This window comes from Clarias gariepinus, chromosome 24 (assembly GCF_024256425.1).
Source record: "Clarias gariepinus isolate MV-2021 ecotype Netherlands chromosome 24, CGAR_prim_01v2, whole genome shotgun sequence".
Classification (NCBI taxonomy): domain Eukaryota; kingdom Metazoa; phylum Chordata; class Actinopteri; order Siluriformes; family Clariidae; genus Clarias; species Clarias gariepinus.
In genome coordinates, this window is record NC_071123.1 from 17,380,582 (window position 1) to 17,404,965 (window position 24,384).

Genomic DNA, 24,384 nt, shown 5'->3' on the forward strand with positions numbered 1-24,384 from the left:
GCTCCTGTCTGCTGACAAAATTAATGGAGATGCCGATTCCTGTATATTGGGAGACCAGCTGTTGTTCTTAATGGTTTAAAGGCGATTAAAAAAGCCCTGGTGAACAAATCGGAAGACTTTTCTGGACGTCCAAGAAACATCCTGGTCACCCATCTCTTGGAAGGTAATGTTCACTGAAGTAATTACACTTTCACCTTCAACTAGCAAAGATACAACTATGGTGTAAAATTCTCAGCCATAACGCAGTACTGGTACTGATTTTATTTTTTTTGTTTTACATATGATACAGAAAATGTATGTGCCAAAGAAGCTACTTCTAAAGTTTATGCAACATGAAAGTGACCAATTTTGCTTTTCTTAAAATTTTACTTCGGCCATTTTGGAGAGATGGTTTTATATCTGCCCTAGAAATGGGTATTTTTCAGCATTATACTTTCTTGCTTCAAACAATAAGCATTAAAATGTACATTATTCATATCTCTTAAGAAGTATTGATCCTAAAATGGCTTGTAATGCCCTATAAAAAAATAAAAAAATGAAGAATTTTTTCCCCAAAAAAATCTTCAGTGTTCGTAACCATGCCAAATTCATGTTGCAATATCTTAACAATTAAGCATTTTAGATTAATGCACTTTTTTCAGGTTTATGTCCTTTTATTTAAACTTTAAATTGGGCAGATTTCATCTGAATTACAATTAGAATCATTGAAAGATTTGAATAAAAAAGAAAAAATTACACATTTTTTATCTGATAAAAATATAAACTTTATGGATATTTACAAAAAAAATGAAGCATGGATCTGGAGATAAGAACCTTTAAGTATTATGAAAAATGGTGTTACATGATTCTTCCTTTAACTTTTTTACCTCAGTAAAACATTTTAGCACCAATACCATGTTTTGGTGTCTCAGATTGGTCAGAAGATGTTTAGATCTGATAGTAGTGCCAGGTGAAATTCACATCACAGGTTGTAATGATTTGCACACATGAACTGTATATGACTTCCTGACACAGAGTCCTGAGTTTAACCTCATTGAAGAGTGGTTTGATTCTCCGTCATTAATACAAGATCTTGGCCACTGATTGATGCAACTCTGCTTTCACATTACACAAAGTTGTTGAAAGTCTTAATCGGTGCTAAAGAAACTTTATGTCTGTACAATAACCACCATATTCAGAAAAGAGCCACAAACATACTGTATTTATGACTTTTTTTCCTGCAGATTTATGATGCTATTCCTGTGGCGAGATATCTGCCCCCTCTTTTTAAAAAGGCATTTCAAATACCAAGATATTAAAGCAAAGGACAGTAAACATGCTGAACAAGCACAACACAACAAGAGTGCCCGGACAGCCTCGAGATTTTGTCGATTGCTATCTGGACGAGATTGATAAGGTGTGTGTTTTGGCAGCTCTGTGAACTTGCATGAACTGTTGAGTAAATACGGTTTCCACCCTCTCAGCACAACTTTATATGGAAGGTAGTGCTGCTCAGACTAAGATTTTCTAGTAGGAGTTTCTAGTTTCAGTGAGATCTGATGCCACTGCTTGGATTAATATTAATCTTTATGTATATGCATATGAACTTGAGTAACATCCAATTTTGGCCCACCCTTTGCAGCTATACCAGCTTCAACTCTTTTGGGAAGGCTTTCCACAAGGTATAGGAGTGTGTTCACGGAAATTTTTGACCGTTCTTCCAGAAGCGCATTTGTGCACTGTTCCATGGTCATGTTGGAACAGGAAGTGGCCGTCCCCAAACTGTTTCCACAGAGTTGGGAGCAGGAAATTGTCCAAAATGTCTTGGTATGCTGAGGCATTAAGAGTTCCTTTCACTGGAAGTAAGAGGCTGAGACAAACTTCTGTAAAACATCCCCACACCAGTTCCAACATGATTGCACACCAGTACATAAGATGTTTAAAAGATCCCAAATTTTAGTCATAAAGACATGGATGAGCGAGTTTGGCATGGATGAACTTGACTGGCCTGCACAGAGTCCTAATAAGAACAGCCTTGGGATGAATTAGAGCGGAGACTGCAAGCCAGGCCTTCTTGCCCTATCGTGGTGTCTGATCTCACAAATGCGATTTTGGAGGAATGGTTAAAGATTCCCATAAACACACTCCTAAACGTTGGGGAAAGCTTTCCCAGAAGAGTTAAAGCTGTTATAGCTGCAATGGGGGCGGGGCCAACATCATATTAAACCCTATAAAATTTGAAGGCAGGCGAGATATATCACTTGGGATCAATCAAAAATAATGTACTCTTTTGTGCTACCTATCTTAAAACAGATAGGAAATATCTTACCCATATGCAATTTTACAAAATCTGATGTTTTTAACAGAAAGGTGAAGGCTTCACTTTTAACCAACTGCAGCTTGTGATTCATATGCTGGACCTGCACTTTGCGGGGACCGATACCACATCAAACACCTTACAGCCTTCTTATACCTTATCAATCACCCACACATTCAAGGTCTGGACTACAAATTAGCCTTTTTGTCTGATACAGTTTAATCTAGTTTTTAGCATGAGATTTAAGAAAACTGGTCGTATTTTTGTTCAGAGAAGTGCCAGCAGGAGATTGATGTTGCTCTGGAGGGAAAAGATCACTTATCGTTTGAAGACAGACACAACATGCCGTACACAAAGGCTGTGGTTTACGAGTCTCACATTTTTTATGTTGTTGGATGTTATTATGTATAAAATCAATTTTAACAAGACCCATGTCTGTATCTGTAGGTCCACGGGCATGTTTAGGTGAAGGTCTGGCTTGCATGAAACTCTTCCTTATCTTGGTCACCTTGCTGCGTCACTTTCAGTTCACTTGGCCTGAAGATGCAGGAGAACCAGACTTCACTCCTGTATATGGAACTACGCTTACCCCCAAACCTTACAAGATGGGGATCAGGCTGAGAAAGGCGGCTAGAGAAATGCAGAATTAAAATATCTGTAAACCACTCTGATCCCGGGTTTAAAAAAAACAAAATGGAAAAAAAAGAAAAGGTTTTATTCTAATCAACAATTAATAAATAAAGGAACTAATTATTTTCTTGGTTTCTCTCCACTGGCTTCATGTTCAATTTTTACTCTAAACATAAAATTTTTTAATAATTTTGATAATTATATAAAACAATATTCACAACAATTTGTGGCTGGAAGTGGAACAGGGGCAGCATTCATCCATTATTGGGGAGGAAAATGGAGAGGGGGAGGGGGAATAGACAAGCCTTCCTTCTTCAAATGTACTTCAAAGTGTGACTTACACCCATTGGTGGTTCTGTTGGCCTTGATTTAACAAAAAGGCCATTTGCATAAAAGCAGATTTTCTTCTCTTTTTTATTTTTAGGTCATTAGCAGTTGTTTAAGCATTTCACTCCATATCATACTGTGTATGTGACAAATAATATTTGATTTGATTTATGTATATATATATATATATATATATATATATATATATATATATATATATATATATATATTTCCTAGATAATTGCTGACATTTCATTATACGTAGGGTATAATATACAGGGCTGGGTAATCAACTTGATTAAAAGTACAGAAGTACTTGCCTTCAAATTTACTTAATTATCAAAACTATTGAGCTTGTATTTGCTCAGCGCAACCTTTAAGTCACAATTAGAGTCTCTCTCTCTCTGTCTAAATGATGTTTCATTACCGTCTCCAATCATCTCCATTTCTGATTTTAAATACCTGCTACATGCTAAGATAATAATGCAGTTATGCATAATAGCCAGCAGGTGACATGACCACTTCAAATACTACTGTACGCACCACTCTGGTTATGTTATGAGACACCATGATGAAATGTAGTAAAGCAGGATATACATATATTGGTTGTATGATGTATTCGAGTAACAGTTAAAAAGTATCCGCTAATAAAAGGTTTGTTAAATAGTATGTGCTTAAAAACAGAAACAAAGAAAATGCACTAATACATACAGAGTCAGCCAAAAAAAAAAAAATTATACACACTTTAGGAAAAAAAAACTTAAATATAAATATTTTAATACTAAATGTATTGCTATACATTATACAGTATATTGAGATATATAAAACTATTATGATAAAATTATTTTATATTACTATAATATAGTATTTTTTTAAATAATTTTTTGGGCTAACTCTGTGTATATATAATATAAAACAAGCTGCAAGCGTTTTGCAAGACAAGCTAAGTTTTTAAATATATTGTAACTTAATAAATGAGTGAGATCTTGATATATACAAGTAGTGCGCATGCGGTTTGTCTGCCCAGCATCACGTGATCACATCTGAGCCTGGTTCTTTTCTCTCTTGTGCTGTGGGATTGTGGGTAATCATCTCCCATGCTCAGTCTCAGTGCGCGTAGGTCACTTGTATAGTCAACATCCGTGCATGCGTGTGCTATTTAACATTGTGACCGTGTGTGTGTGCACGCATAAAGCAAAAGCAAGTGTCAATAGAGAGGTTCCTTGTTAAAGATAAAGTTTCTAGAGTCTCTCTCCCTGTCAGTGTGTGCATGTGTGCGTGTGTGTGTGTGTGTTATTAGAAATGTTTCTTGTTAAATAAGTTTCCTGAGTTTTATTTTTACTTTATATTTGTGGGTTGTGAACATATCATCTGAATGTCCATTACTTCTTATGGGGTAAATTTGCTTTAATATACACACACACCGGAATGAATTATGCTCACAATCCGAGGTTTACCTGTATATCATGCTCAGATACATTATTTAGTAAACATGTACTATACTGCTTAGATTGTTAGAATTCTAAACAAACACAAAAAATCAAAAACATTTTCAATCTCCAATGTGGCATAAAATTTATTCAGCAGCATATTTTTATAAAACATTCATAAATATAATCTGATCATCATATTAAAGTTACAGTTAAACAAGTAAAAGATCGTGCAGCATTCTCAAAGATCTTTTAAAATCCAGACGAAAATTAAAGGTTTATATCACAAATAAAAAAAAATTCAAGTTTGGGTTCTTATGTTCAGTGCATAAACATCTGCTGGTTATTACTGGCTTTTTTTATTTTATTTTTTATCATAATGCATGCAGATAACTTCAAGAAACATCTAGTGAAACAGTCAATGCATCAGTTAAAACAACAATAAGAAGAAAGTTATACAAATGATCCGCGGCTCTAGAGAAACTGTTTTGTTGAGAGGAAGAAAAAAAAACTTGAATTAATCTGGGGGTGCGTACAATCCTGGAACAAGTGTAAAAGTATGCTTTACATTTAAAAATAATGCAATGCGCATCATCTGGATATTTTTAATTCTGGAGAAATAGATAAATAAGGAAAGAAATTCGCTTCTTCTTAATCAAAGTTAAAAGACTTAGAAGAGCTGTGGAAATGGTGTTCTGGATGTAAACTTGTGATTTATGATATTATTTAATCATTTATGTCATCATGATGATAAGCTACTTGGGTAATTCCAGTGCTGTATTAGGATTTTCGTGCGAGTTTGTTGCCAGCGCTGTATGGTGCTCTTTTTTTTGTTGTTGTTTATTTTTCAGTTTAATTACGTGTAGCGTGTACACTGAACCACGCCAAACAAATAAACTAAGTAAAGGTATTAGTTTAACTTTCAACGCCTACTACAAACAGAGCTGTGGAACAGGTGTGGAAATGCCTCAAAATAGTACAAGATATAATAGGCTCATGGTTCAAACAGCCATTGGCTATGGAAACACCCAAGTAATTATACAGACTTTTCATGCCTTTTTTTTTTTTTTTTTAAAGCCTAAGCACTCTTGACGCTTTGATTACCTGAACAAGATCTCAGTGGAAAAAAATATAACTTTTAAAATTAAGTAAACAAAGGCTGTTGACCGCGCTTGGGTGTCTAGGGTGTAACCATTATTTACCGCAGAGTGATGTTCAGACGTAGAGGCAGCAGTGCACGCAGCTGGTTTTGCAGGTCCAGGACTCGGGAGCGGGACAGGGCGCGATCCGGTGACTGGTATGTTAACCTGTAGCACAGACTAGCGTGTCCCATGTGAGGGTGCCGGAACCTGTCTACCAAACGGATGTCCCTTACAGCTCCGCACGTGGCCACGCGGACCGCCTCGTGGAAGTCGAGTTCGTCAAACAAGTCCGGCTCCATCCAGAAGCTCATGTCATGGGTGTAGCTCGGTGGGTAGAGTGAAAATGGCTGAAATGGGGCGGGTACCTGGAGTCCTGGTTCGAAACTCGCCAGGAAACGCGGATCTGCGGTCCACAGTAAGCGCCAGTCGGGGATCGAGAACATCAGGGTTGCTAAGACGTCCAGATTTAGCAGCAAGGTCACAATGGAGCTTTTACAGCGCTGGAGTTCGGATCGGGGGATGGGGACGCAGGTTATTTGGCCGAGGTTTTGGCGCCCGTGGTGCCTGAGCCACACCCGATGCTCTTCGCCTGGTTCCTCCTTTTCGAACGAGACATCGTGATTATCGTGACGACAAAGCAGGGCTTCCAGATGATTCTGAAGGCTCTGGACTGGTTGAGAGTCGGAAGGTAAAACGGCGACGAGGTGAAGCTGATGGAAAACAGGGGAATGGTTTAGCGAGATAGGAACTCTTTGAAAAACCAACCCACTCAGCGCATAGATGGTCCCGGGGCTAAAATCCTCTCGCTGCATAATTTCCTTTGTGTGCATCAACAAAGATGGCCTTAGCATATAGCTACTGCTAGAGAGCTGCTGCTGAAGCTGCTCCTCCAATAGCTCAGTAGCTTCGCACCGGTCAAGGGGATGGGTCTCGATCGGCTTGATCCAGTAGACTTCAGAGGAGCTCAGGTTTGACACACAACCCTGGAGTTTGTCTTGGGAGCAGCTGAGCAACTCTGGGAAGTTGTCGCTCACTGTGCATACAGGCCATGAGGATTTGATCTCTCTGAGCAACTGTTCCAGGACGAGTTTCACAGGATGGTGCGACTGTCGTCCAAGGAAATCCCTGGCACAGAGAGGAAGGATTGACAGCACGACATGACTGTTAAGGCCGATCTGAACCACCTGGCTGGGGTAATTCAAGGTGGCTGAACTTAATCCTCGAGATGTCCCACATGTCCCTAGTTTACTGGTCCTGCTATAAACTCCCTGACATTTACACACTTATGATCTGGGCTGATAAACTTTTACACCAAACTCTATCAGAGGTTTTTACTTTACTATAAAAAGTATATATTATTACTTCTATAGAGACCAGTTGCTGGTTTAGAAGGAAATGTTTAACTAGTCACAATGCCTTTTCAAAGAACAACAGACTAGGACTAATAGTAAAGGAGAAGGAGAACAAGAAAAAAGTAGCCTAGAAATGATAAATTCAGCCATCTAGCCTCTTGCCACGTGTCCAACGTTAAAACTATACTGACATGATAATATTTTTTATAACCACTTTGCTGGACAATACATTTTTGACGGTGACCCTCATGTGACTCTCTTTATACCACAACATTATAGTACTGTAACCAGTTGGCGAATTTCTTCACGTGAATTCACAGGACGTGCATGAATAGTGTAAGATCTGAACACTTACCTGTTCACGTATTCGCACAACTCCTCGGGAAGCTCGAAACTAACCGCCTCCTTCCCGAGTGCAGTGTGCATTTTAAGTTTCTCGGGCGCCGTGTACGGCAGGCTCCGGGTAAAAATGTGGTTGAGTCCCCCTTCCACATGAAAACCTTTATCCTGACTCCTACAGAGAAGTTAAAAAGCATGTCAAAAGTCTCATACAGTTATTCACTTCTACATGCACACAAACACACATCTTTTATACAGTACTGTGCACAAGTCTTGAGCACCCCCATTTCTTATTTTTGTTAAGACTTCAGGAGAGTCAGACTTTATTGTATTTTTAATGTAATCTTGAGGAATAATTCTCCAGCCTGAGGAGTTTCAGAGGAAGGCTTTTTGTTTGTTAAACATAAAGAATAATAAAAAACTAACTTAAGGCATGAACCAGTGAAATTATGCATTGTATACTGCTAATGCTAAATGGTTGGAACAAGAGGGGACGAGAGGGGAAATGAGGTTGCTGCTGAGGTTGTTATATAAAGAACCATTTTTTAAAGATCATACATTTAGGCGTTTTTGCAGCCTGTCACAGTCAAAAACACTTGTTCCTATTTCTTTAATTTCACCTACAGTGGGGCAAAAAAGTATTTAGTCAGCCACCAATTGTGCAAGTTCTCCCACTTAAAAAGATGAGAGAGGCCTGTAATTTTCATCTTAGGTATACCTCAACTATGAGAGAGAAAATAGAAAAAAAATCCAGAAAATTACATTGTCGGATTTTTAAAGAATTTATTTGCAAATTATGGTGGAAAATTTCATCTCAACACTTTATTATATACCCTTTGTTGGCAATGACAGAGGTCAAACGTTTTCTGTAAGTCTTAGGCCCATTCCTTCATGCAGATCTCCTCTAGAGCAGTGATGTTTTGGGGCCGTCGTTGGGCAACATTAAATCTCAGGACCTTCAGTCATCCTGGTCCCTTTACAGAAAAACATGATGTTTCCACCCCCATGCTTCACAGTACTAATGGTACTCTTTGGATGCAACTTAACTTGTTGTGTTTGGAGGAGAAAACATGCTAAGTTTTTACCAAAAAGTTCTATTTTGGTTTCATCTGACCATATGACTTCCTCGCAGTCCTCTTCTGGATCATCCAAATGTTCTCTAGCAAACTTCAGATGGGCCTGGACATCTACTGGCTTAAGCTGAGGGACACGTTAGGGACTGCAGGATTTGAGTCCCTGGCGGGGAAGTGTGTTACTGATGGTAGCCTTTGTTACTTTGGTCCCAGCTCTCTGCAGGTCATTCACTAGGTTCCCCCGTGTGGTTCTGAGATTTTTGCTCACAGTTCTTGTTATCCATTTGATCTTGTGTGGAGCCCCAAATCGAGTGAGATTATCAGTGGTCTTGTATGTCTTCCATTTTCTAATAGTTGCTCCCACAGTTGATTTCCTCACACCAAGCTGCTTACCTATTGCACATTGTCTTCCCAGCCTAGTGCAGGTCTACAATTTTGTTTCTGGTGTCCTTTGACAGCTCTTTGGTCTTGGCCATAGTGGAGTTTGGAGTGTGAAGGTTTGAGGTTGTGAACAGGTGTCTTTTATACTTATAAGTTCAAACAGATGCCATTAATACAGGTTACAAGTGGAGGACAGAGGAGCCTCTTAAAGGAGAAGTTAAAGGTCTTTGAGAGCCAGAAATCGTGCTTGTTTGTAGGTGACCAAATACTTATTTTACCGAGGAATTTACCAATTAATTCATAAAAAATCCTACAATGTGCTTTTCTGGATTTTTTTTTCTTATTTTCTCTCTCATAGTTGAGGTATACCTATGATGGAAATTACAGGCCTCTTTCATCTTTTTAAGTGGGAGAACTTGCTCAATTGGTGGCTGACTAAATACTTTTTGCCCCTTTGTACAACATTTAATTTAATATGAAGAAATGAGCTGTGGCTCCAGAGACTTGCAGCACAGAACTGTGTATTTTAATTATTTGATGAATATGAAATATGAGTGTGTCTATACAAACCATGCTCAATACTGGGTGTATATGGAATACTATTCTTGTGCTTATGGATGGCAGGTTTGTGTGTGTGTGTGTGTGTGTGTGTGTGTGTGTGTGTGTGTGTGTGTGTGTATATGTCTTACAAACAATAAAGTATGTAAGAGATGAATGGCTCATTGGTTTTCCATTATAATCCTCTTGATATATACAAATTAGATTTGGGATATATGGTAGAATGGTTGCATTACAGTAACCAAGCTGGGTCAAGAAAACAAAACAGTAGTTGTTGTCAGTAGAACAACATGCATACACGCAAAAAAAAGAGTGGAGGACAGACGAGCCTCTTAAAGAAGAGGGGAAAAAAAAAAAGATACAGGCACTGCTCAGGGGAAACATTCTCTTACCTGTAACCAGTGCATTTGTAACCTTGATATCTGTCGCGATTGAAAGGACGGATCTCGCTGAGAATGAGGCCGGCCTCGGCTGCCATGGCGACTGCCTGCCAACTGTTGTGCCATTCTCGCATCGGGTTGTCACATGGAGTGCCTCCTTGACCGTTGCATAAAGCCACATGCACTTCTCCGCCAGCTTTGAGCACTTGTGCAGAGCTAGAGAAAAACCATCACAAGAGAACATTGTGAAACATTTTCAGCTTTTACGCAACCCATACACAACCCTTACATAAACTCCAAACACGGCTTTTTTTAAAAAAAGAAAGAATAATCCCACCTTATAAAGAATTTGGCCAGGAGCGTGCGGTTTCTCTTGACGCCACTTTTCCGCCCACAGTGAGGGAAATTAAAAATGATGCGGTCGTAGGCCCGGCGCCGGATGACCTCGTGCTCATTTAGGCACGTGCAGTCGACCTCGAAAAGCACCGTACAGCCTGAAAAACCACACACACACGCATACGTAAACACACAATAATCTCTATGCACTAATCTGCGTGAATGAGAGTATGCATTGAGGCTGTTTCATAGCAACTAACTCCAGGAAACACACTTCACCGGACAAAAGGATGCAAATCCTTGGGCTTATCAGCCTTCACAAGAGGATAAAAGAAAGGCAGTGTAATAAAGCCAATGCACGCATGAGTTTATGAACACGTATTGTACAAACAATTGAAATCACATTGCAAAAATTCCATATTTAAGTCCTTTCTTTTAATCTTTTACAAACGTTATTTTCAGGTAAGACAAACTACTATTTCCAAAGAGATACAAAATTCTGTGCTGTGAATAAATAATTGCCCTTCATGACAGTTTTTTTTTGCACATTTAAATAATTGAGGTCAAACAAACTTTCATATTACACAAAGATAACCCGAGTAAATACAAAATGCAGTTTTTAAATTATTATTTCATTTATTAAGGGAAGAAAAGCTGTCCAAACCTACAGTAACCTACATGTTCCTATGTGAAAAAGTAATTGCCCCCCACCTACTGCAACTGAATTTAAATTTCACTTGCCACACCTAGGCCTAATTACTGCCAGACCTGTTAAATAAAGACGACATTTACATTGAATCTGTCTGACAAAGTGAAGTGCGCTAAAATATCTAAAAAAAAAAGCAACACATCATGACACAATCTAAAGAAATAGTAAAAGTAATTTACATGTATTAGCCTGGAAAGGCTCACAAAGACATTTCCTAGGCTTGGGGAATCCCATCATTATCCACAAATTTCCTCCTAAAGCACAACGACGACTCGCCCAGTAGCTCATAAAATAACCTAGAACAACATCTAAAGACCTGCTGGCCTTACTTTCCTCAGTTAGGGTCAGTGTTCGTGATTCAACAATAAGAAAGACTACATCCATGGAGGAGTTCCAAGGTGAAAGACACTGTTGGCCAAAAACAACACAAAGACTTGTCTCACATTTGCCCCCCAAAAAAAATTCTTGATTATCGCCAATACTTTTGGGCAAATATTGTCAACTGATGAGACAAAAGTTTACCTTTTTGAATGATGTGTTTCTCTCGTTACACCTGGCTTTAAAATAACAAAAGCGTTTAATAAAAAGAACATCATAATAATGAAACACGGTGGTGGTAGTGTGATGGTCTGGGGCTTTTTTACAGCTTCAGGACCTGGATGATCTGCCATAATTGATGGACCCAAAAATTCTGCGCTCTCAAGCGCACTTGGGTTACGCAGTTGAAGATGACTGAATTAAAAGAATTTTACAAAGAAGAGCGTGCCAAAATTCTCCCACAGCAATGTAAGAGACTCATTGCCAGTTATTGTGAAAACACATGATTGTGGTTGTTGCCACCAAGGGTGGAAAAACTAGTTATTAGGTTTAGGAGGTTTAATCACTTTTCCACATGGGGCCGTGCAGGTTTGAGCACCTTTTTTCTTCTTAAAAAATGAAATAATGATTTACATTCTACACTTCATATTTACTTAGGTTATCTTTATGTAATATCAAAATTTGTTTGATGATCTAAATCATTCAAGTGTGACAAATATAAAAAAAAAAACAATTAGGAAAAGGCAAATACCTTTTTCACAGCAATGTATCCAATTTACAGTATACCAGAGTGCTTTTAAAACTCCTGCTGTGCTTAAGGATTGATTTTCCACCGAAGCAGCTCTGACTGTAGTTCTGGCTGGCTGTATTCGAGATGTATTAGAGAATAATTATTTGTACATAATGACTCCTAAATCAGATAAAATAGCTGTAGAGGAATGAGTTTAGAGCAGGTTCCACAAATTAAACACTATGAGCATATAAAAAGCGCTCTGTTATAGTGTTTGATTAATAAAACGTTGTAATTGTTTGCAAACCGATGGGGTCAAAGAAGAATAAAACACCTCAAAACCGTCAGTAAACAAGTCACTTCCTCTTATATGGATTTATGAGGATGTGAAGTGGCGCTCGGGTTTACAAACTCTTTTTTAAGCTTGTTTTAAGACCATTTATACTAATAAAAAAATGACGCATTTTAAATACTGAATTAATTTTTTTAAATTTATTAAAGATTCTTTCTTTAGTGCAAATCACACATTTACATTCGAATGCTGAAAATGTAGTACACAGAATAGAGTGTCACCATGGCAACTCACCTTGGTCACATACTGTGCCAGGTATTGTTTATTATGTTTATTAATAAATGTGATTTATAGTAAGTTTACTCCTTGCCTAAAACAACTTGCTACTAGATATTAGAGACAGAGGAAATAAAAAAAAAATCTATTCAGTTATTTACTGTTGTTCTTGTATCGCCACACTAAGTCCAAAAAAGATACAGTATTATTATACATAACTACAGTATTATTAATTTAATTATGACGACTTCTTGCGTTTCTACAGGTAATGCGCTCTGTTCACACACTGGCAGGCAGGTATGGTAGAAGTAAATTATATATATATATATATATATATATATATATATATATATATATATATTACACAGTGAGGTCAATAAGTATTTGATCACCTTGTGATTTTGCAAGTTCTCTTACAAAACAAGTCTACAATTTTTAGCATAGGTGCTTTTCCACTGTAAGAGACAGAATCTAAAAAGAAAAATCCGGAAATCACATTGCATGATTTTTTAACAATTTATTTGTGAATTACTGTGTCAAATAGGTATTTAATCACTTGCTTATCAGTCAGATTTCTGACCCTTAAAGACCTGTTATTTTGCTTTTAAATAGTCCAGCTACACTCTGCTCATGATTCTAAATTAGTAGCATCTGTTTGAGGTCGTTAGCTGTCATAAAGACACCTGTGCACCCCACAATCAGCCAAAGTCTAAGTAGATACATGAGGTATCAATGATGCTAAGAATGGTGAAGAATCAGCCCAGAACTACACTGGAGGAGCTGGTCAATGCCATGAAGAGAGCTGGGACCATCGTTTCCAAGGCTATCATGAGTAATACACTACGATGTCATGTTTTAAAATCTTGCTTCGCACAGAAGGTTCCCCTGCTTAAGTCAGCCCATGTCCAGGCCCGTCTAAAGTTTGCCAGGGACCATCTGGATAATCCAAAGTAGTCATGGGAGAAAGTCCTGTGGTCAGATGAGACCAAAGTAGATCTTTTTGGTCTTAACTGCATTCGCCGTGTTTGTAGGAAGAAGAATGATGAGTATCATCCCAATAATACCATACCTACAGTGAAGCATGGGGCTGGAAGCATCATGCTCTGGGGGTGTTTTTCTGCACAGAGGACAGGACGACTGCACTGTATTAAGAAGAGGATGAATGGGGCTATGTATTGTGACATATTGGGCAAAAACCTCCTTCCCTCAGTCAGAGCATTAAAGCTGGGTAGTGGCTGGGTCTTCCAACATGACAATGACCCAAAGCATACGGCCAGGAAAACCAAGGAGTGGCTCCGTAAGAAGCATATGGACTATTTAAAAGCAAAATAACAGGTCTTTAAGGGTCAGAAATCTGACTGATAAACAAGTAATCAAATACCTATTTGCCACAGTAATTCACAAATAAATTGTTAAAAAATCATGCAATGTGATTTTTTTTTAGATTCTGTCTCTCACAGTGAAAATTGTAGACCCCTCCATGATTTCTAAGTGAAATAACTTGCAAAATCACAGGGTGATCAAATACTTATTGACCTCACTGTATAAATACTGTTTATAATTAGGATATGATTTACAGTATACTGTATATAATTGGGATATTATAGAATTGCAACACAAACCATATCGGCCTCCATGTATGAACCCACAATACCACAAAAAAAACAACGTTAGAGTAATATACATAGAATATTAACACGCAGGCAGAAAAGTAATTGTTTTTTGTGCTTTAAAAAAAAAAATACTTTAATTAAAGAAATACTTATCTTACTAATTTTAGCAAAGCCATTTAAAGAGTAACCATTTAATGAGTCCATAAGGAAACCAAGTTTACACTACTATCGTTCCTTCTTTAGCCTTTTTTAAAATAATAATTAAAAAAATAAAAAAATAAAAACATTTCATGGCTGATAAGAGTGTATAAAAAAGAAAAAAAGATAAACAAGAAAAAAGAAAAAAGAAGTAGATGAAGCTCCAGGAGCTCAAATGCAATGCAAAAGTACATTTTAATTATGTAATTACTAAATTAATTAATTTTGAATTAAGATTTCAAACGAGACCAAATAAAACACATGACAATGCACAATTTTCATACACAAATGAATGTTTGAATATTTGCAGAATAAAAAAATAATAATCAGAACTACAACAACAACAACAAGAATGAATGAATGAATGAATGAATGAATAGTTGTTGTGGATGATTATTTAGTTGTTTATTTATTTCCATCTCTACTAGATATGGAACTAAACAGTAGAGTTGAGGCAAAAAAAATCTATTCATTTATGAAACTTAATTCTTATGTGTGGCGATTCACGATCTCCAAAATCCGTTAGAATTGTCTGCTTTTCAGTTTGATTGCTCATGACCGCTGATCGAGCGATCAGACTCATATATGAACAATTCTGTACCGCCTTTAAATGCTTTTAAATACTGTTACATTATCGAAAATAGGCGAAAAATTGTCGGAAATCGCGTGCGTTAGAATCCCTAAGAAGACGCACGCTGTGTTGGAAGACGCACGCGCCCATGCGCTCGCATCCACTCAACCCTTGTGCTCACTGTCAAGTTGAGTTTTGAGACTTTGGAGACGTTTGAGTCGGAATTTTTTTTCAGTTCCTTTATAATTCTACAGGCTTTATACTCTGAACTATTCACACATTTTTTTCATCCTCTGCGGCAGGAGTGATTTATTTGCTGTTAACGTTCGTTAGAAATAATAATTATAGGAGATGACACATACAGATACATGCTGTTCAGTTAGCGGGTGCTCTCACCTCGGTCCCGGAGGCGCTGGATGTTGGAGGCTGCGTGTTCCTGGGACACGGCTTGCTCCTCGGTTTGTAAGCAGGACGCAGTGAGGCTCTCAAAATCCCCCGATTCACACACAGCCACGGAGAAGGAGAAGTTCCCTTCTCCAACCAGGAGCACGTCCAGTCTGTCCGACATCTTCACCAGGACACCACTCTGACTGGGACTGCAGCTGGCTTCCCGAGCATCCTGTCTTACGGATTAACGTGTTTCTGAGAAAGCTCTGACCTGTTGAAGAGAACAGGATGAAAACAGGTTTAAAATAAGACTGTTACTGGTTAAGCTTTCACGGCTCAATTGTATGATAAGCCGATGGGGAGAGAGAGAGAGAGAGAGAGAGAGAGAGATGCAAATTCGCTACACGTATTCTCGTTACCTAGTTACCCCGACGCCCACGCGAATGTCGTTCTCCTTCAAATTAATTAAATGAAACAGCAAATGAGACCAAACCTAAAATACAACAAAACACAAAATGTTACAGTAATATAAATGAATTTACAAACTGGCTAAAAACTGTTTTATCGTTTTCTTTTCTTTCTTACTTTTTTTTCTAATTACTTTAATAATAATTGAAAAATAGTTAGCTTACTACTTTTAGCTAATACGTGAAGAGTAACTATGAATTGAATCCGAGTGGAAACCAAGTGTACACTTATATCGTTCCTTCTCATTATATATATGTATATATATATATATATATATATATATATATATATATATATATATATATATATATATATATATATATATATATAGCCTATATGTCTTTTTAAATATCTATTTCATCTAAAGGCACATTTTTTAAAATTATATTTAAACTCATTGAAGCGGCCCAGGCAGATGAAACGTCTATGACCGTGAATGGTCTGTGTCCCAAATGCTGCTTCATTCCTCCAAACCCATTAATGCTGTCAAGAGCACAAGTAGGCCTGTGTACAAGATACTGAATCTGGGTTTTTTCCAGACAATTTGGATCCTCAGATTGTAAGAATTCCACTGGAATTGCGATTAATTAGTTTAAATTCAAGAGTTACAGCGCAGTTCACTATGTAGTGAGTAAAGTTTGGTTTGGGACAGCACCCAGGTTTAAAAGGCAGAAAGTATTTTACAAATAATAATAATAATAATAATAATAATAATAGTAATAACAATTCCTCAGATGTTGTTTAATTCTCTGTAACCTTTTTTGCTTTTTAATGGATTATAAAATACTAAGATATAACATACAAGGTTGTTGTAAATATGTGAATGCAGAAGAGAGTATCGTTTTCACTTACAGGAAAAGAAAAGAGAATCCCGAAACGAAAGCAAAACTTTCCAGAAGTATTGGCACACACATACTACCGGCTGAGTAGAAGGACGGGGGACTGAAAACAGGTCGGTGTTTATTTTTATTTTTTATGACTTTCTACAGATTTTCTGTATGTTGTTCTCTGTAATAATCACTCAGGTATAATTCATTCCATTTTCTAGCTCAAGTTGTATTTATTCTCATGTACAGTCTTATCAGTTAGGGGTCTGTAAGGGTGTATACCGCAGTTTATTGTTTATTCAACCGGAAATCCTTTTAAAGTGTATTCGACTTATAGTTTAACCCTAAGAATCAAAGTAGAAATATATAACCGTTAATGTTTAAGCATTGATTATCATATTTATTTCATTTATTTAAGATAATTTGTATAACGCTCCTGAAATAAAAATATTAAGTTAAAGTTTCCAGTACGAACATTTTCCGGAATGTTCCCGAACTTTCCTCAACGATGTAGTCACGTGACGTCATTCGACATGTTGGAAGGTGAAACATGACTGAGAGTTGAAACGCAAGAGCCACAAGCACACAGTAACAGATTCTGTAAAGACACGTAAAGCAGTGATGGGAAGTTTGAATCATTTTAGTGACTCGGTTCTTTGAATCTCGTTCATCAAAATGAACGAATCTTTTTTTGAGTCATTTAGTTCATTTCACTCTTTTGATCAGAAATAAAATAAAATGTTGCATTTTTAATCAAAAAGACCCCCAATACGTCTACATACACAAATTTTGGCTATAGTCCCAGTAATGAAAATATTACAAAGCAGCTAAGGACATATTATAATAAACAGAATGAGTATCTCACCTCTTATATCTTCCAGTCTGAGTCGTTCGTTCTTTTGAATCTATTGCACCGCATAGCGTCTATGGGCGTCACGTGACAAAAGAACGAACGACTCGGAGTAGAAGAGTCACTGAGAACGAATTGCTCAATTCTGTTTACTGTACATAACTTACAGAAGTTTTGCGATGATTTGTGCATGCGCGCTTAGTAGAAAATGAACGAACCACTCTCCAAGACTACGCGTTCTTCTGAGTCACGTTAAGATTAAAAAGATTTTTTTTAAAAATGAATCTTTCATAAACGACGCATCACTAACGTAAAGCGTCACCAAATCAAACTGGAGTTTACTTAGTAGGCGGTGTAGTGGTTTATCACTGTCCTCTCGCACCTCCAGGGTCCGGGTTTGATTCCCGCCTCGGCATCTGTGTGCATGGAGTTTGCATGTTCTCCACCCATGCTTGATGCGTTTCATCTGGTTGCTCCGGTTTCCTCCCACAGTTTAAAGACATGCAGATTAGGCTCATCAGCGATTATCGCAATATTACCAACTTAATTGCCCATAGTGTGTGAATGAGAGTGTTTGTGTGTTTGCTGTGATGTGATGAATTGGCACCCCGTCCAAGGTATACCCTGCCTCATGCCCTAAGCCTCCTGGGATAGGCTCCAGGCCTTTTACGACCCTGAATACAGAATAAAGCGGTATAGACGATGAGTGAGTGAGTATATCATAAATGTATTTCATCAATTTTGAACCCAATGAAGATCACATGTTTATTATAAAGATTGATATGTAAGTGGGATAAGGTGGGGTTTTTTGGAAACTGTTTACTTCCTGTTAAAAAAAATCTGTTGTAGGGTTCTACTGTCTCCTAGAAGGATGACTAAAGGACACTTAAGAAGTGTTCTACATACAGTATGAAGAGCAGTTTATTCTACCCCCACCACAAGCATTTCACCATGTCCTGGCATACTGTGCACATAAGCAGATAAGCAGAGTTGTCTTGAACTCATGTAGAATGTGCAATGTTACCCTATTGCAATGACCTTTCATTTCTTTTGATGCAGAGAGAATAAGGGGGAGAAATATGTCTGTCACTTTCTATGGTTGGGAAGTGGACTACGATGAGGACCGCCACCTCAGAGCAGAACAAGAGCCTAAATCTGGTAAGCATTACACCATGTACCATGGTACCAACCTCAAGTCAGCAAGGACCATCATCCAAAGTGGCTTCCGTCAGTCCCCAGATGGGATGTTGGGGCCTGGGGTTTACGTAAGCCGCAACCAAAAGAAAGCCGAGCGCTACCCGCTGAACTCGTCCTACAACGACCGCGTGGTCCTGAAGCTAAGCGTCGACTGTGGAAAAGTTAAGAAAATTGACAAGGACAACCACCCTATGCAGAAGACCTGGCATGCCAATGGCTACGACACAGCCTGGGTGCCACCCAAATGTGGTATGAAGGCTGTTCCCAGCGGCCTGGAGGAAGACTGCGTGTGGGACCCTAAACAGATCGAGGTGATCGATGTGGTGCTTGCGCCCAACGTCACCATTTTGAATGAACTCAAGCAGTCAATCGCCCAGAAGTCTCCCCAAGCTGCTGCTGCCGCCGCCAACCCGCAGGTGTGCCAGCTGTGCAAGTGGAAAATAGTTCCAGCGCACAGCGTTCAGACCTGCTGGGGCTGCGGGCAAACCATCTGCACTCTGATGACCAAACACAAGTGCAATCACTGGGGCTAGGAAGCTGTTTTCCCGAAACCAGAGGGTGATGATAGAGCAATATGGCTGGATACCGTTAATGGGACATGACCTGATATAGTGATATATACATTTATTCATCTACAGTAAGCACTTTTCTCCTGGGTCTGAAACCAATCCCAGGGACGCCGAAGGATGTACCCCAGTTCGTTGCTGGACATATAGTGATTATGATTAAGTATAAGTGGCACTTCACAACTCTTCTATGACCCCAAAAGTATTGATGTCAAACTTTGTGTTCTTACAAGGCTATAATGTAACTTACTGTACAAATAAGAGAGGCTTACCTATGGCCAACATATTTGCATCATGCAAAAACCGTAGGCGTGAGTTGCAAAAGAGAATGCTAAGCTGGGATGACGTTGGAGAAGCATGCAAACCATGTTTTGCAGGATAGTCTAATATTGAAAAATCACAACCATGTTCTATGTATGTAACTGCTCTTAATCCTAGTGAGGTGTCACTTGCAAACCATTTAAATCTTTAAAGCACTACCTTATTTGATCCAAAGTTAAAAATTCATCATCATCTTAGGCTAAATCAAGCTCCATACATCTCACACCTACTGTAAAAAAAAAAAAATGTGAAAAATGACAGGATAGCCAAATATCAAAACCATATTTATCAGTTTACTCCAGAACTGATCTAACAGGTCATAAACCAGACCATACATGATGGGGGAAAAATCATACTATCACTATTTCAATTTATAATACCCTAGAAATGTAGTTATTTTTGTCTGTTTTTATAGATACATACAAATACAGGATAGATATCTGCGTGCATAAGTTTGCTTTTTTTTAAAGCAACATTAACAAATCTCAAGGAAAACCAGTAGGGAGAAAGTGTGATTTTATTTAACCTGTCCGTTTTATTCTAGCACTTAAAAATCCTTGAATCCTCCTAGCACTTTTATCTTTTAAGTAGTGATTTTAGATCAAATTCTATTACATTTGAAAGAATTGGATATGGTGCTATGCTGAAACATGTGCCTTTGGAGTTCTTTTTTTATGGTTTGGATGTGAATGCAAGTTTGTAACTGTATGCCTTAAAAATCTGTGCTTACTTGACTTCTACTCAAGCACATTTTACATTTAAGGGACTCTTCGAATCGCAGTCTCATAAATAGGAGTAAAATTTACACCCAAAACAGGGATATTGTAAATGTACAGTATATTGTAAATTCTGGTAACGGATTTGTGATTCGTCACTTTACGATGATGTAAATTTCTACTTCTTGGACTCCACTGTGTATTCAGACAAAGATGCAAGTCTAGAACTCAGGATGGTCGGACTGCACAACCTCTACCGCATAATTAGCCTTAAAGACATGTTGGGATCTGTGCAAGTTTTTTTTTTTTTAGTGTATCTCTGGGTTAATATAAAGTTTACACCAATTGTGTATACACGGACACTGAGAAAATGTATATATATAGAGAGAGGGAGAGAGAGAGAATTTTTTTTTTTTTTAATACTTGTTTTTTTTTCTTTTCACTGCCTTGTTAAATTTTGTCATGCAACAGTGATAAGCCAATAATCTTACAGCAACAATCTTTTATTCCTTTTTTTTTAATCTGATCTGTTCTTTTATCAATTAGGTTTTTGTCTTGACTGTTAAATGTAATGGATTATATCTTCTTTTATGAAATGATAATAAATAAAATAAATGTTAGAAAAAAAACCAGTGTCTGATCATTTTAGAAATGTGTGAAAATTCATGACAAGCAGCACAAGTCTAATTATAATGCATTTATCTTGGTTTAATCTGGTGTTAATAATTCAGCAAACATTAGATATTTAAAATTTACAAGAAGTCCATAAACTCGTCTGGTCCCGGATACAGGGTTTTTTTGTTGTTGTTGTTTTTTCAGTTACACTTTTACAGCTTCAGTGCATATCTGTGTGTGGGAGCATCGTCAAGCCGGTTAAGATGTTAAGACTGATCTTCAACACTTCAAGTTCTTCAGCTGCCCTGCTGCTCTTTGTGCTGTATCACCCCCTTAGCGATGAGATCCGGGATCTCAACAGCGAGCCACGGTCCGAGCTTAGGAGAGAAAACAACGTGACGTCACACGGATGAATAAATCAAATCTGAATCATATAGGTGGAATAAAGATGAGACACTTACTCCCAGCGCCATCAGATGAGCCAGGCCGAATTTCGGCACGTTCCTTGCCCACAACGGTTTGAAGTGATCCGTCAAGCAGATCTTACCTCCTCTTTAAAAAATTTACATTTTAAATTATTTAAAATATTAAAAATTGTTATTGTTAAAAGGTTAATCTTCGAAATGTTTTGGTTACGAAACAGAAAAAGCAAGCAGAACGAAAACTGACCTGTACATCTTTGCCGTTTTGCCGTCTAGCTCAGGGATGGCCACTTCAGGCGCTGTAGCTGGATACGTGACTGGAATCTGAAATGTTTTTTTATTTTATTTTAAATTATTTAATTAGAGAAACCATCAACTTATTCAGGATTTATGAAGGTAATCAACAAACCTACATCAAACTCTATGTCGAATTCATATTTAAGAAGCTCGTGGATGTACCAGCACTTTCCAAACCACCTGCAAAGAAATGTTCCTGTTACATACAGTACTGTGGAAAAGTTTTGACCCTTCATTTCTTCATATTCTGCTTCATATTTCAATGTTCAAGACTTTTAAAAGCTAAAATCATAAACCAGTAAGAAACTGGTGCAGATGATGAGGTCGGTGATTAGTATATTGCTGATGCTGAGTGGATGAAACAGACGAGAGGGGAAATGAGTCTTCTGCTTGAAATGAGGTCATTTCATAAATAATCACTAATAATCTTTAAATTGTACCCTCGGACATTTTGGAATATAATCTAAATCATTTAATTGAATTTATTATAAAGAAAGTGTAATGTACACAACAACTTTATCACATAAATCAGGTCGCTCTTCAAGTCAGAATGGTTTGATGGGTTTTTCCATCTGTAACTGCTTCCTTTTTTTGCCCATTTCCTGATTCTTCATTAACGCTGCTTCATTATGTCAGTGGGGGTTGTTGATTAAAAAAAATATATATATTTTAATATGTAATAGGTAATTTGTCGCACTGCTACTTCCATTTATAAGAAATGTCACGATGGTTTATATTCGGTTTCATATCTTGTATTCAACTCTAGTCATTTGTTATTATCTATTAATTTACATTTAGATTAAACTAGTCTAGGTATTCTACTCTGTTTTATTTCACCTATTTCTTAGCTATAATCTTTTATAAACATTGTAATACACCACAACTCCGATCCAACTGCCTTAAGATGGTCTTAACAATCCATGCTCAAGTAACACCATGATACTTGTGACACCATACGCAATTAGTATCAGTTTGATTTTATTTCTCTTCTTATTCTTTTCTACTCTTTTATTTTATCCTATTTTGTTATTTCTTAGTACAGAGCCCTGTGACCTAAAACTGATCTTGGATCTTACCAATCATAGAGGAGACTGAATTCTTATACCTGATCTAAATGCAAACGGTGGCATTTACTGGAAAAAGATGAGAAAATGCCCGGCCATAAATGAATAAAAAAAAAAAATCACACACACACTAATATTTTGTTGGACCACCATTTGCTGCATTATCGTTTCCGTAACCTTATGCGATGTGATAACATGTAATTCTGTCCAGTTGCACTCTGTGGTGGCCATATGTGAAAACGATGTCTTCCTGAAAGACTCTTTCCTGAATAATTTCTGGCATCCTTATGTCAGAATATGGTCGTGCCATAATGGAAGAAAAAAAAAAAACGGGTTGATGGATAAGCTTGATCATTCAGTATATTCAGGACCTCATTTTTTTTTTAACCTGCACAATGTAAGCAAACACCTGCACCAATGGATATTACCAAGTAAAGCAAAACTGAATATGTTTACCGGGGGAAGTTAATATTTACACTGCTTTCACAAACAACTATCAAGTTGTTTTAAGAAAAAAATGTAATCTTTATCCGATCTACTTTCTGTGATTTAATCTGAGTTTATTTGGCTGATGATAAAAGAAGTAGAAATTAGAGTAAAGAAGGCATAAACATATACAATCTTACAAAATTTTATTTCTTTGTATTAATAAGCTAGAGTTTTGCTGTACAGAAAGAGAGACAGAAGTGTACATGGGCTTAAACCTAAAATAATAATATCATTGATTACATTAACGTTGATCAGATTATTTTTAGCTTTAACCTTTTAACTATTTCTACAAACTACTAATTTCCAATCAACAAGTACTAACGCAAGTTAATAAAAGAATTTCTAAATAAACTGCCCCTGTGCTAGGATTCTAACCAATCAGAGATGAGAAATTGCAAAGAAATTAACAAACAAAATGAACAGTACTTGTCTAGCAGTGACTCGTCTTACACTGAATAATAAACTCAAGTAAGAAGAGATCAAAATTTTACCTTGTACCCTCCTTATTGGATTCTAGCCGAAACCAGTCGTTATCAGCTGTTTTGTTGTTTTCAACATACTGTAACACATGGACCATAGTGACAAGGTTAACTGTGTTTTAAATACTTTTATCTAACATAAATCTTAGTCAGCTGTTGTTACAAACACACTGTACATGTCAGTTAATAAGCCTGAGTCCGACAGCTAAATACAGTACATCATTAATTACTCTCCATGAGCACTACTCTGGGTTTACCATCTATATAACAGATACTGTATATCTTTATCTATAAATAAGACCATGAGCAGGTTGGCTTTCAGCCTGTGCAGGAATGACACGTATCTCTGACATGGTAGAGTTATTAGCAAAACAATACATAAATACGATTAAGCCTTACTTTAATTAGAGACAAATATTCCTCTCGCAGTCTCTGAACCCACAGCTCTTTGTCTCTTGGGCCGGAATTGGTCTTTAAAAGCGGGATTTGAGAAACTACTTTCCTAGTAGCTTCATCCGCCATGTTGACATGGAAACTACCGGAACCCGGAAGAAGCATCACAGGACTAGTCTTCCGGGTAGTTTGGGAAAACGTAAACAAGCAGGATAAAATGAAAACTTTAAACTCCTGTGTAAAAACGTACATTTGTATCCCCGTATTATATACAATATTTTTTAACAATAGTGATTGTGTATTTATTTTATTATTTCTTGATATGCAAAACCGGAAATATAT

At 37.4% G+C, this 24,384-nt stretch overlaps 3 protein-coding genes and 1 pseudogene across 6 annotated transcripts; 2 read left to right on the top strand and 2 right to left on the bottom strand.

Moving 5' to 3' along the window:
* Positions 1-1,228: 1,228 nt before the first annotated feature.
* On the top strand, positions 1,229-2,765 carry LOC128512597 (cytochrome P450 2J4-like; annotated as a pseudogene).
* A 1,987-nt stretch (positions 2,766-4,752) lies between these two features.
* Positions 4,753-17,726, bottom strand: fdxacb1 (ferredoxin-fold anticodon binding domain containing 1). 4 transcript variants are annotated; one of them, XM_053485027.1, is made up of 7 exons: positions 15,924-16,000; positions 15,758-15,831; positions 15,348-15,609; positions 10,246-10,402; positions 9,921-10,124; positions 7,533-7,691; positions 4,753-6,950 (listed from the first exon to the last, which is right to left on the bottom strand). In XM_053485027.1, exons 3-7 carry the CDS (start codon positions 15,517-15,519, stop codon positions 5,882-5,884), a joined length of 1,761 nt encoding a protein of 586 aa, XP_053341002.1. In that variant the 5' UTR covers positions 15,520-15,609; positions 15,758-15,831; positions 15,924-16,000; the 3' UTR covers positions 4,753-5,881. The 4 variants fall into 4 exon arrangements, with proteins under 4 accessions (XP_053341002.1, XP_053341004.1, XP_053341003.1 ...); XM_053485029.1 differs by lacking the exons at positions 15,758-15,831; positions 15,924-16,000 and adding an exon at positions 17,109-17,726; XM_053485028.1 differs by lacking the exons at positions 15,758-15,831; positions 15,924-16,000 and adding an exon at positions 16,659-16,709.
* Positions 16,672-20,900, top strand: gig2p (grass carp reovirus (GCRV)-induced gene 2p). Its single transcript, XM_053485030.1, has 2 exons — positions 16,672-16,758; positions 18,543-20,900. The coding sequence occupies exon 2, from the start codon at positions 18,563-18,565 to the stop codon at positions 19,211-19,213; it is 651 nt and encodes a 216-aa protein (XP_053341005.1). The 5' UTR covers positions 16,672-16,758; positions 18,543-18,562; the 3' UTR covers positions 19,214-20,900.
* Positions 20,901-20,970: 70 nt separating this feature from the next.
* Positions 20,971-24,190, bottom strand: ufc1 (ubiquitin-fold modifier conjugating enzyme 1). Its single transcript, XM_053485031.1, has 6 exons — positions 24,049-24,190; positions 23,662-23,729; positions 21,734-21,797; positions 21,568-21,644; positions 21,360-21,450; positions 20,971-21,275 (listed from the first exon to the last, which is right to left on the bottom strand). The coding sequence occupies exons 1-6, from the start codon at positions 24,169-24,171 to the stop codon at positions 21,195-21,197; spliced, it is 504 nt and encodes a 167-aa protein (XP_053341006.1). The 5' UTR covers positions 24,172-24,190; the 3' UTR covers positions 20,971-21,194.
* Positions 24,191-24,384: the final 194 nt, after the last annotated feature.

Bases quoted from the DNA above. Each gene is read 5' to 3' on its own strand.
- fdxacb1 (XM_053485029.1), bottom strand. From the start codon at position 15,519: ATGTCGGACAGACTGGACGTGCTCCTGGTTGGAGAAGGGAACTTCTCC. The intron at 10,125-10,245 runs GTGGGATTATTC...GTTTTTCTCTAG, and splicing joins CTGGCCAAATTCTTTATAAG to CTCTGCACAAGTGCTCAAAG. The intron at 6,951-7,532 runs GTAAGTGTTCAG...TCTCTGTGCCAG, and splicing joins TTGTGCGAATACGTGAACAG to GGATTTCCTTGGACGACAGT.
- gig2p (XM_053485030.1), top strand. From the start codon at position 18,563: ATGTCTGTCACTTTCTATGGTTGGGAAGTGGACTACGATGAGGACCGC.
- ufc1 (XM_053485031.1), bottom strand. From the start codon at position 24,171: ATGGCGGATGAAGCTACTAGGAAAGTAGTTTCTCAAATCCCGCTTTTA. The intron at 21,645-21,733 runs GTAGGTTTGTTG...AAAACATTTCAG, and splicing joins AATTCGACATAGAGTTTGAT to ATTCCAGTCACGTATCCAGC. The intron at 21,276-21,359 runs GTAAGTGTCTCA...TTCTCTCCTAAG, and splicing joins CTCATCTGATGGCGCTGGGA to CTCGGACCGTGGCTCGCTGT.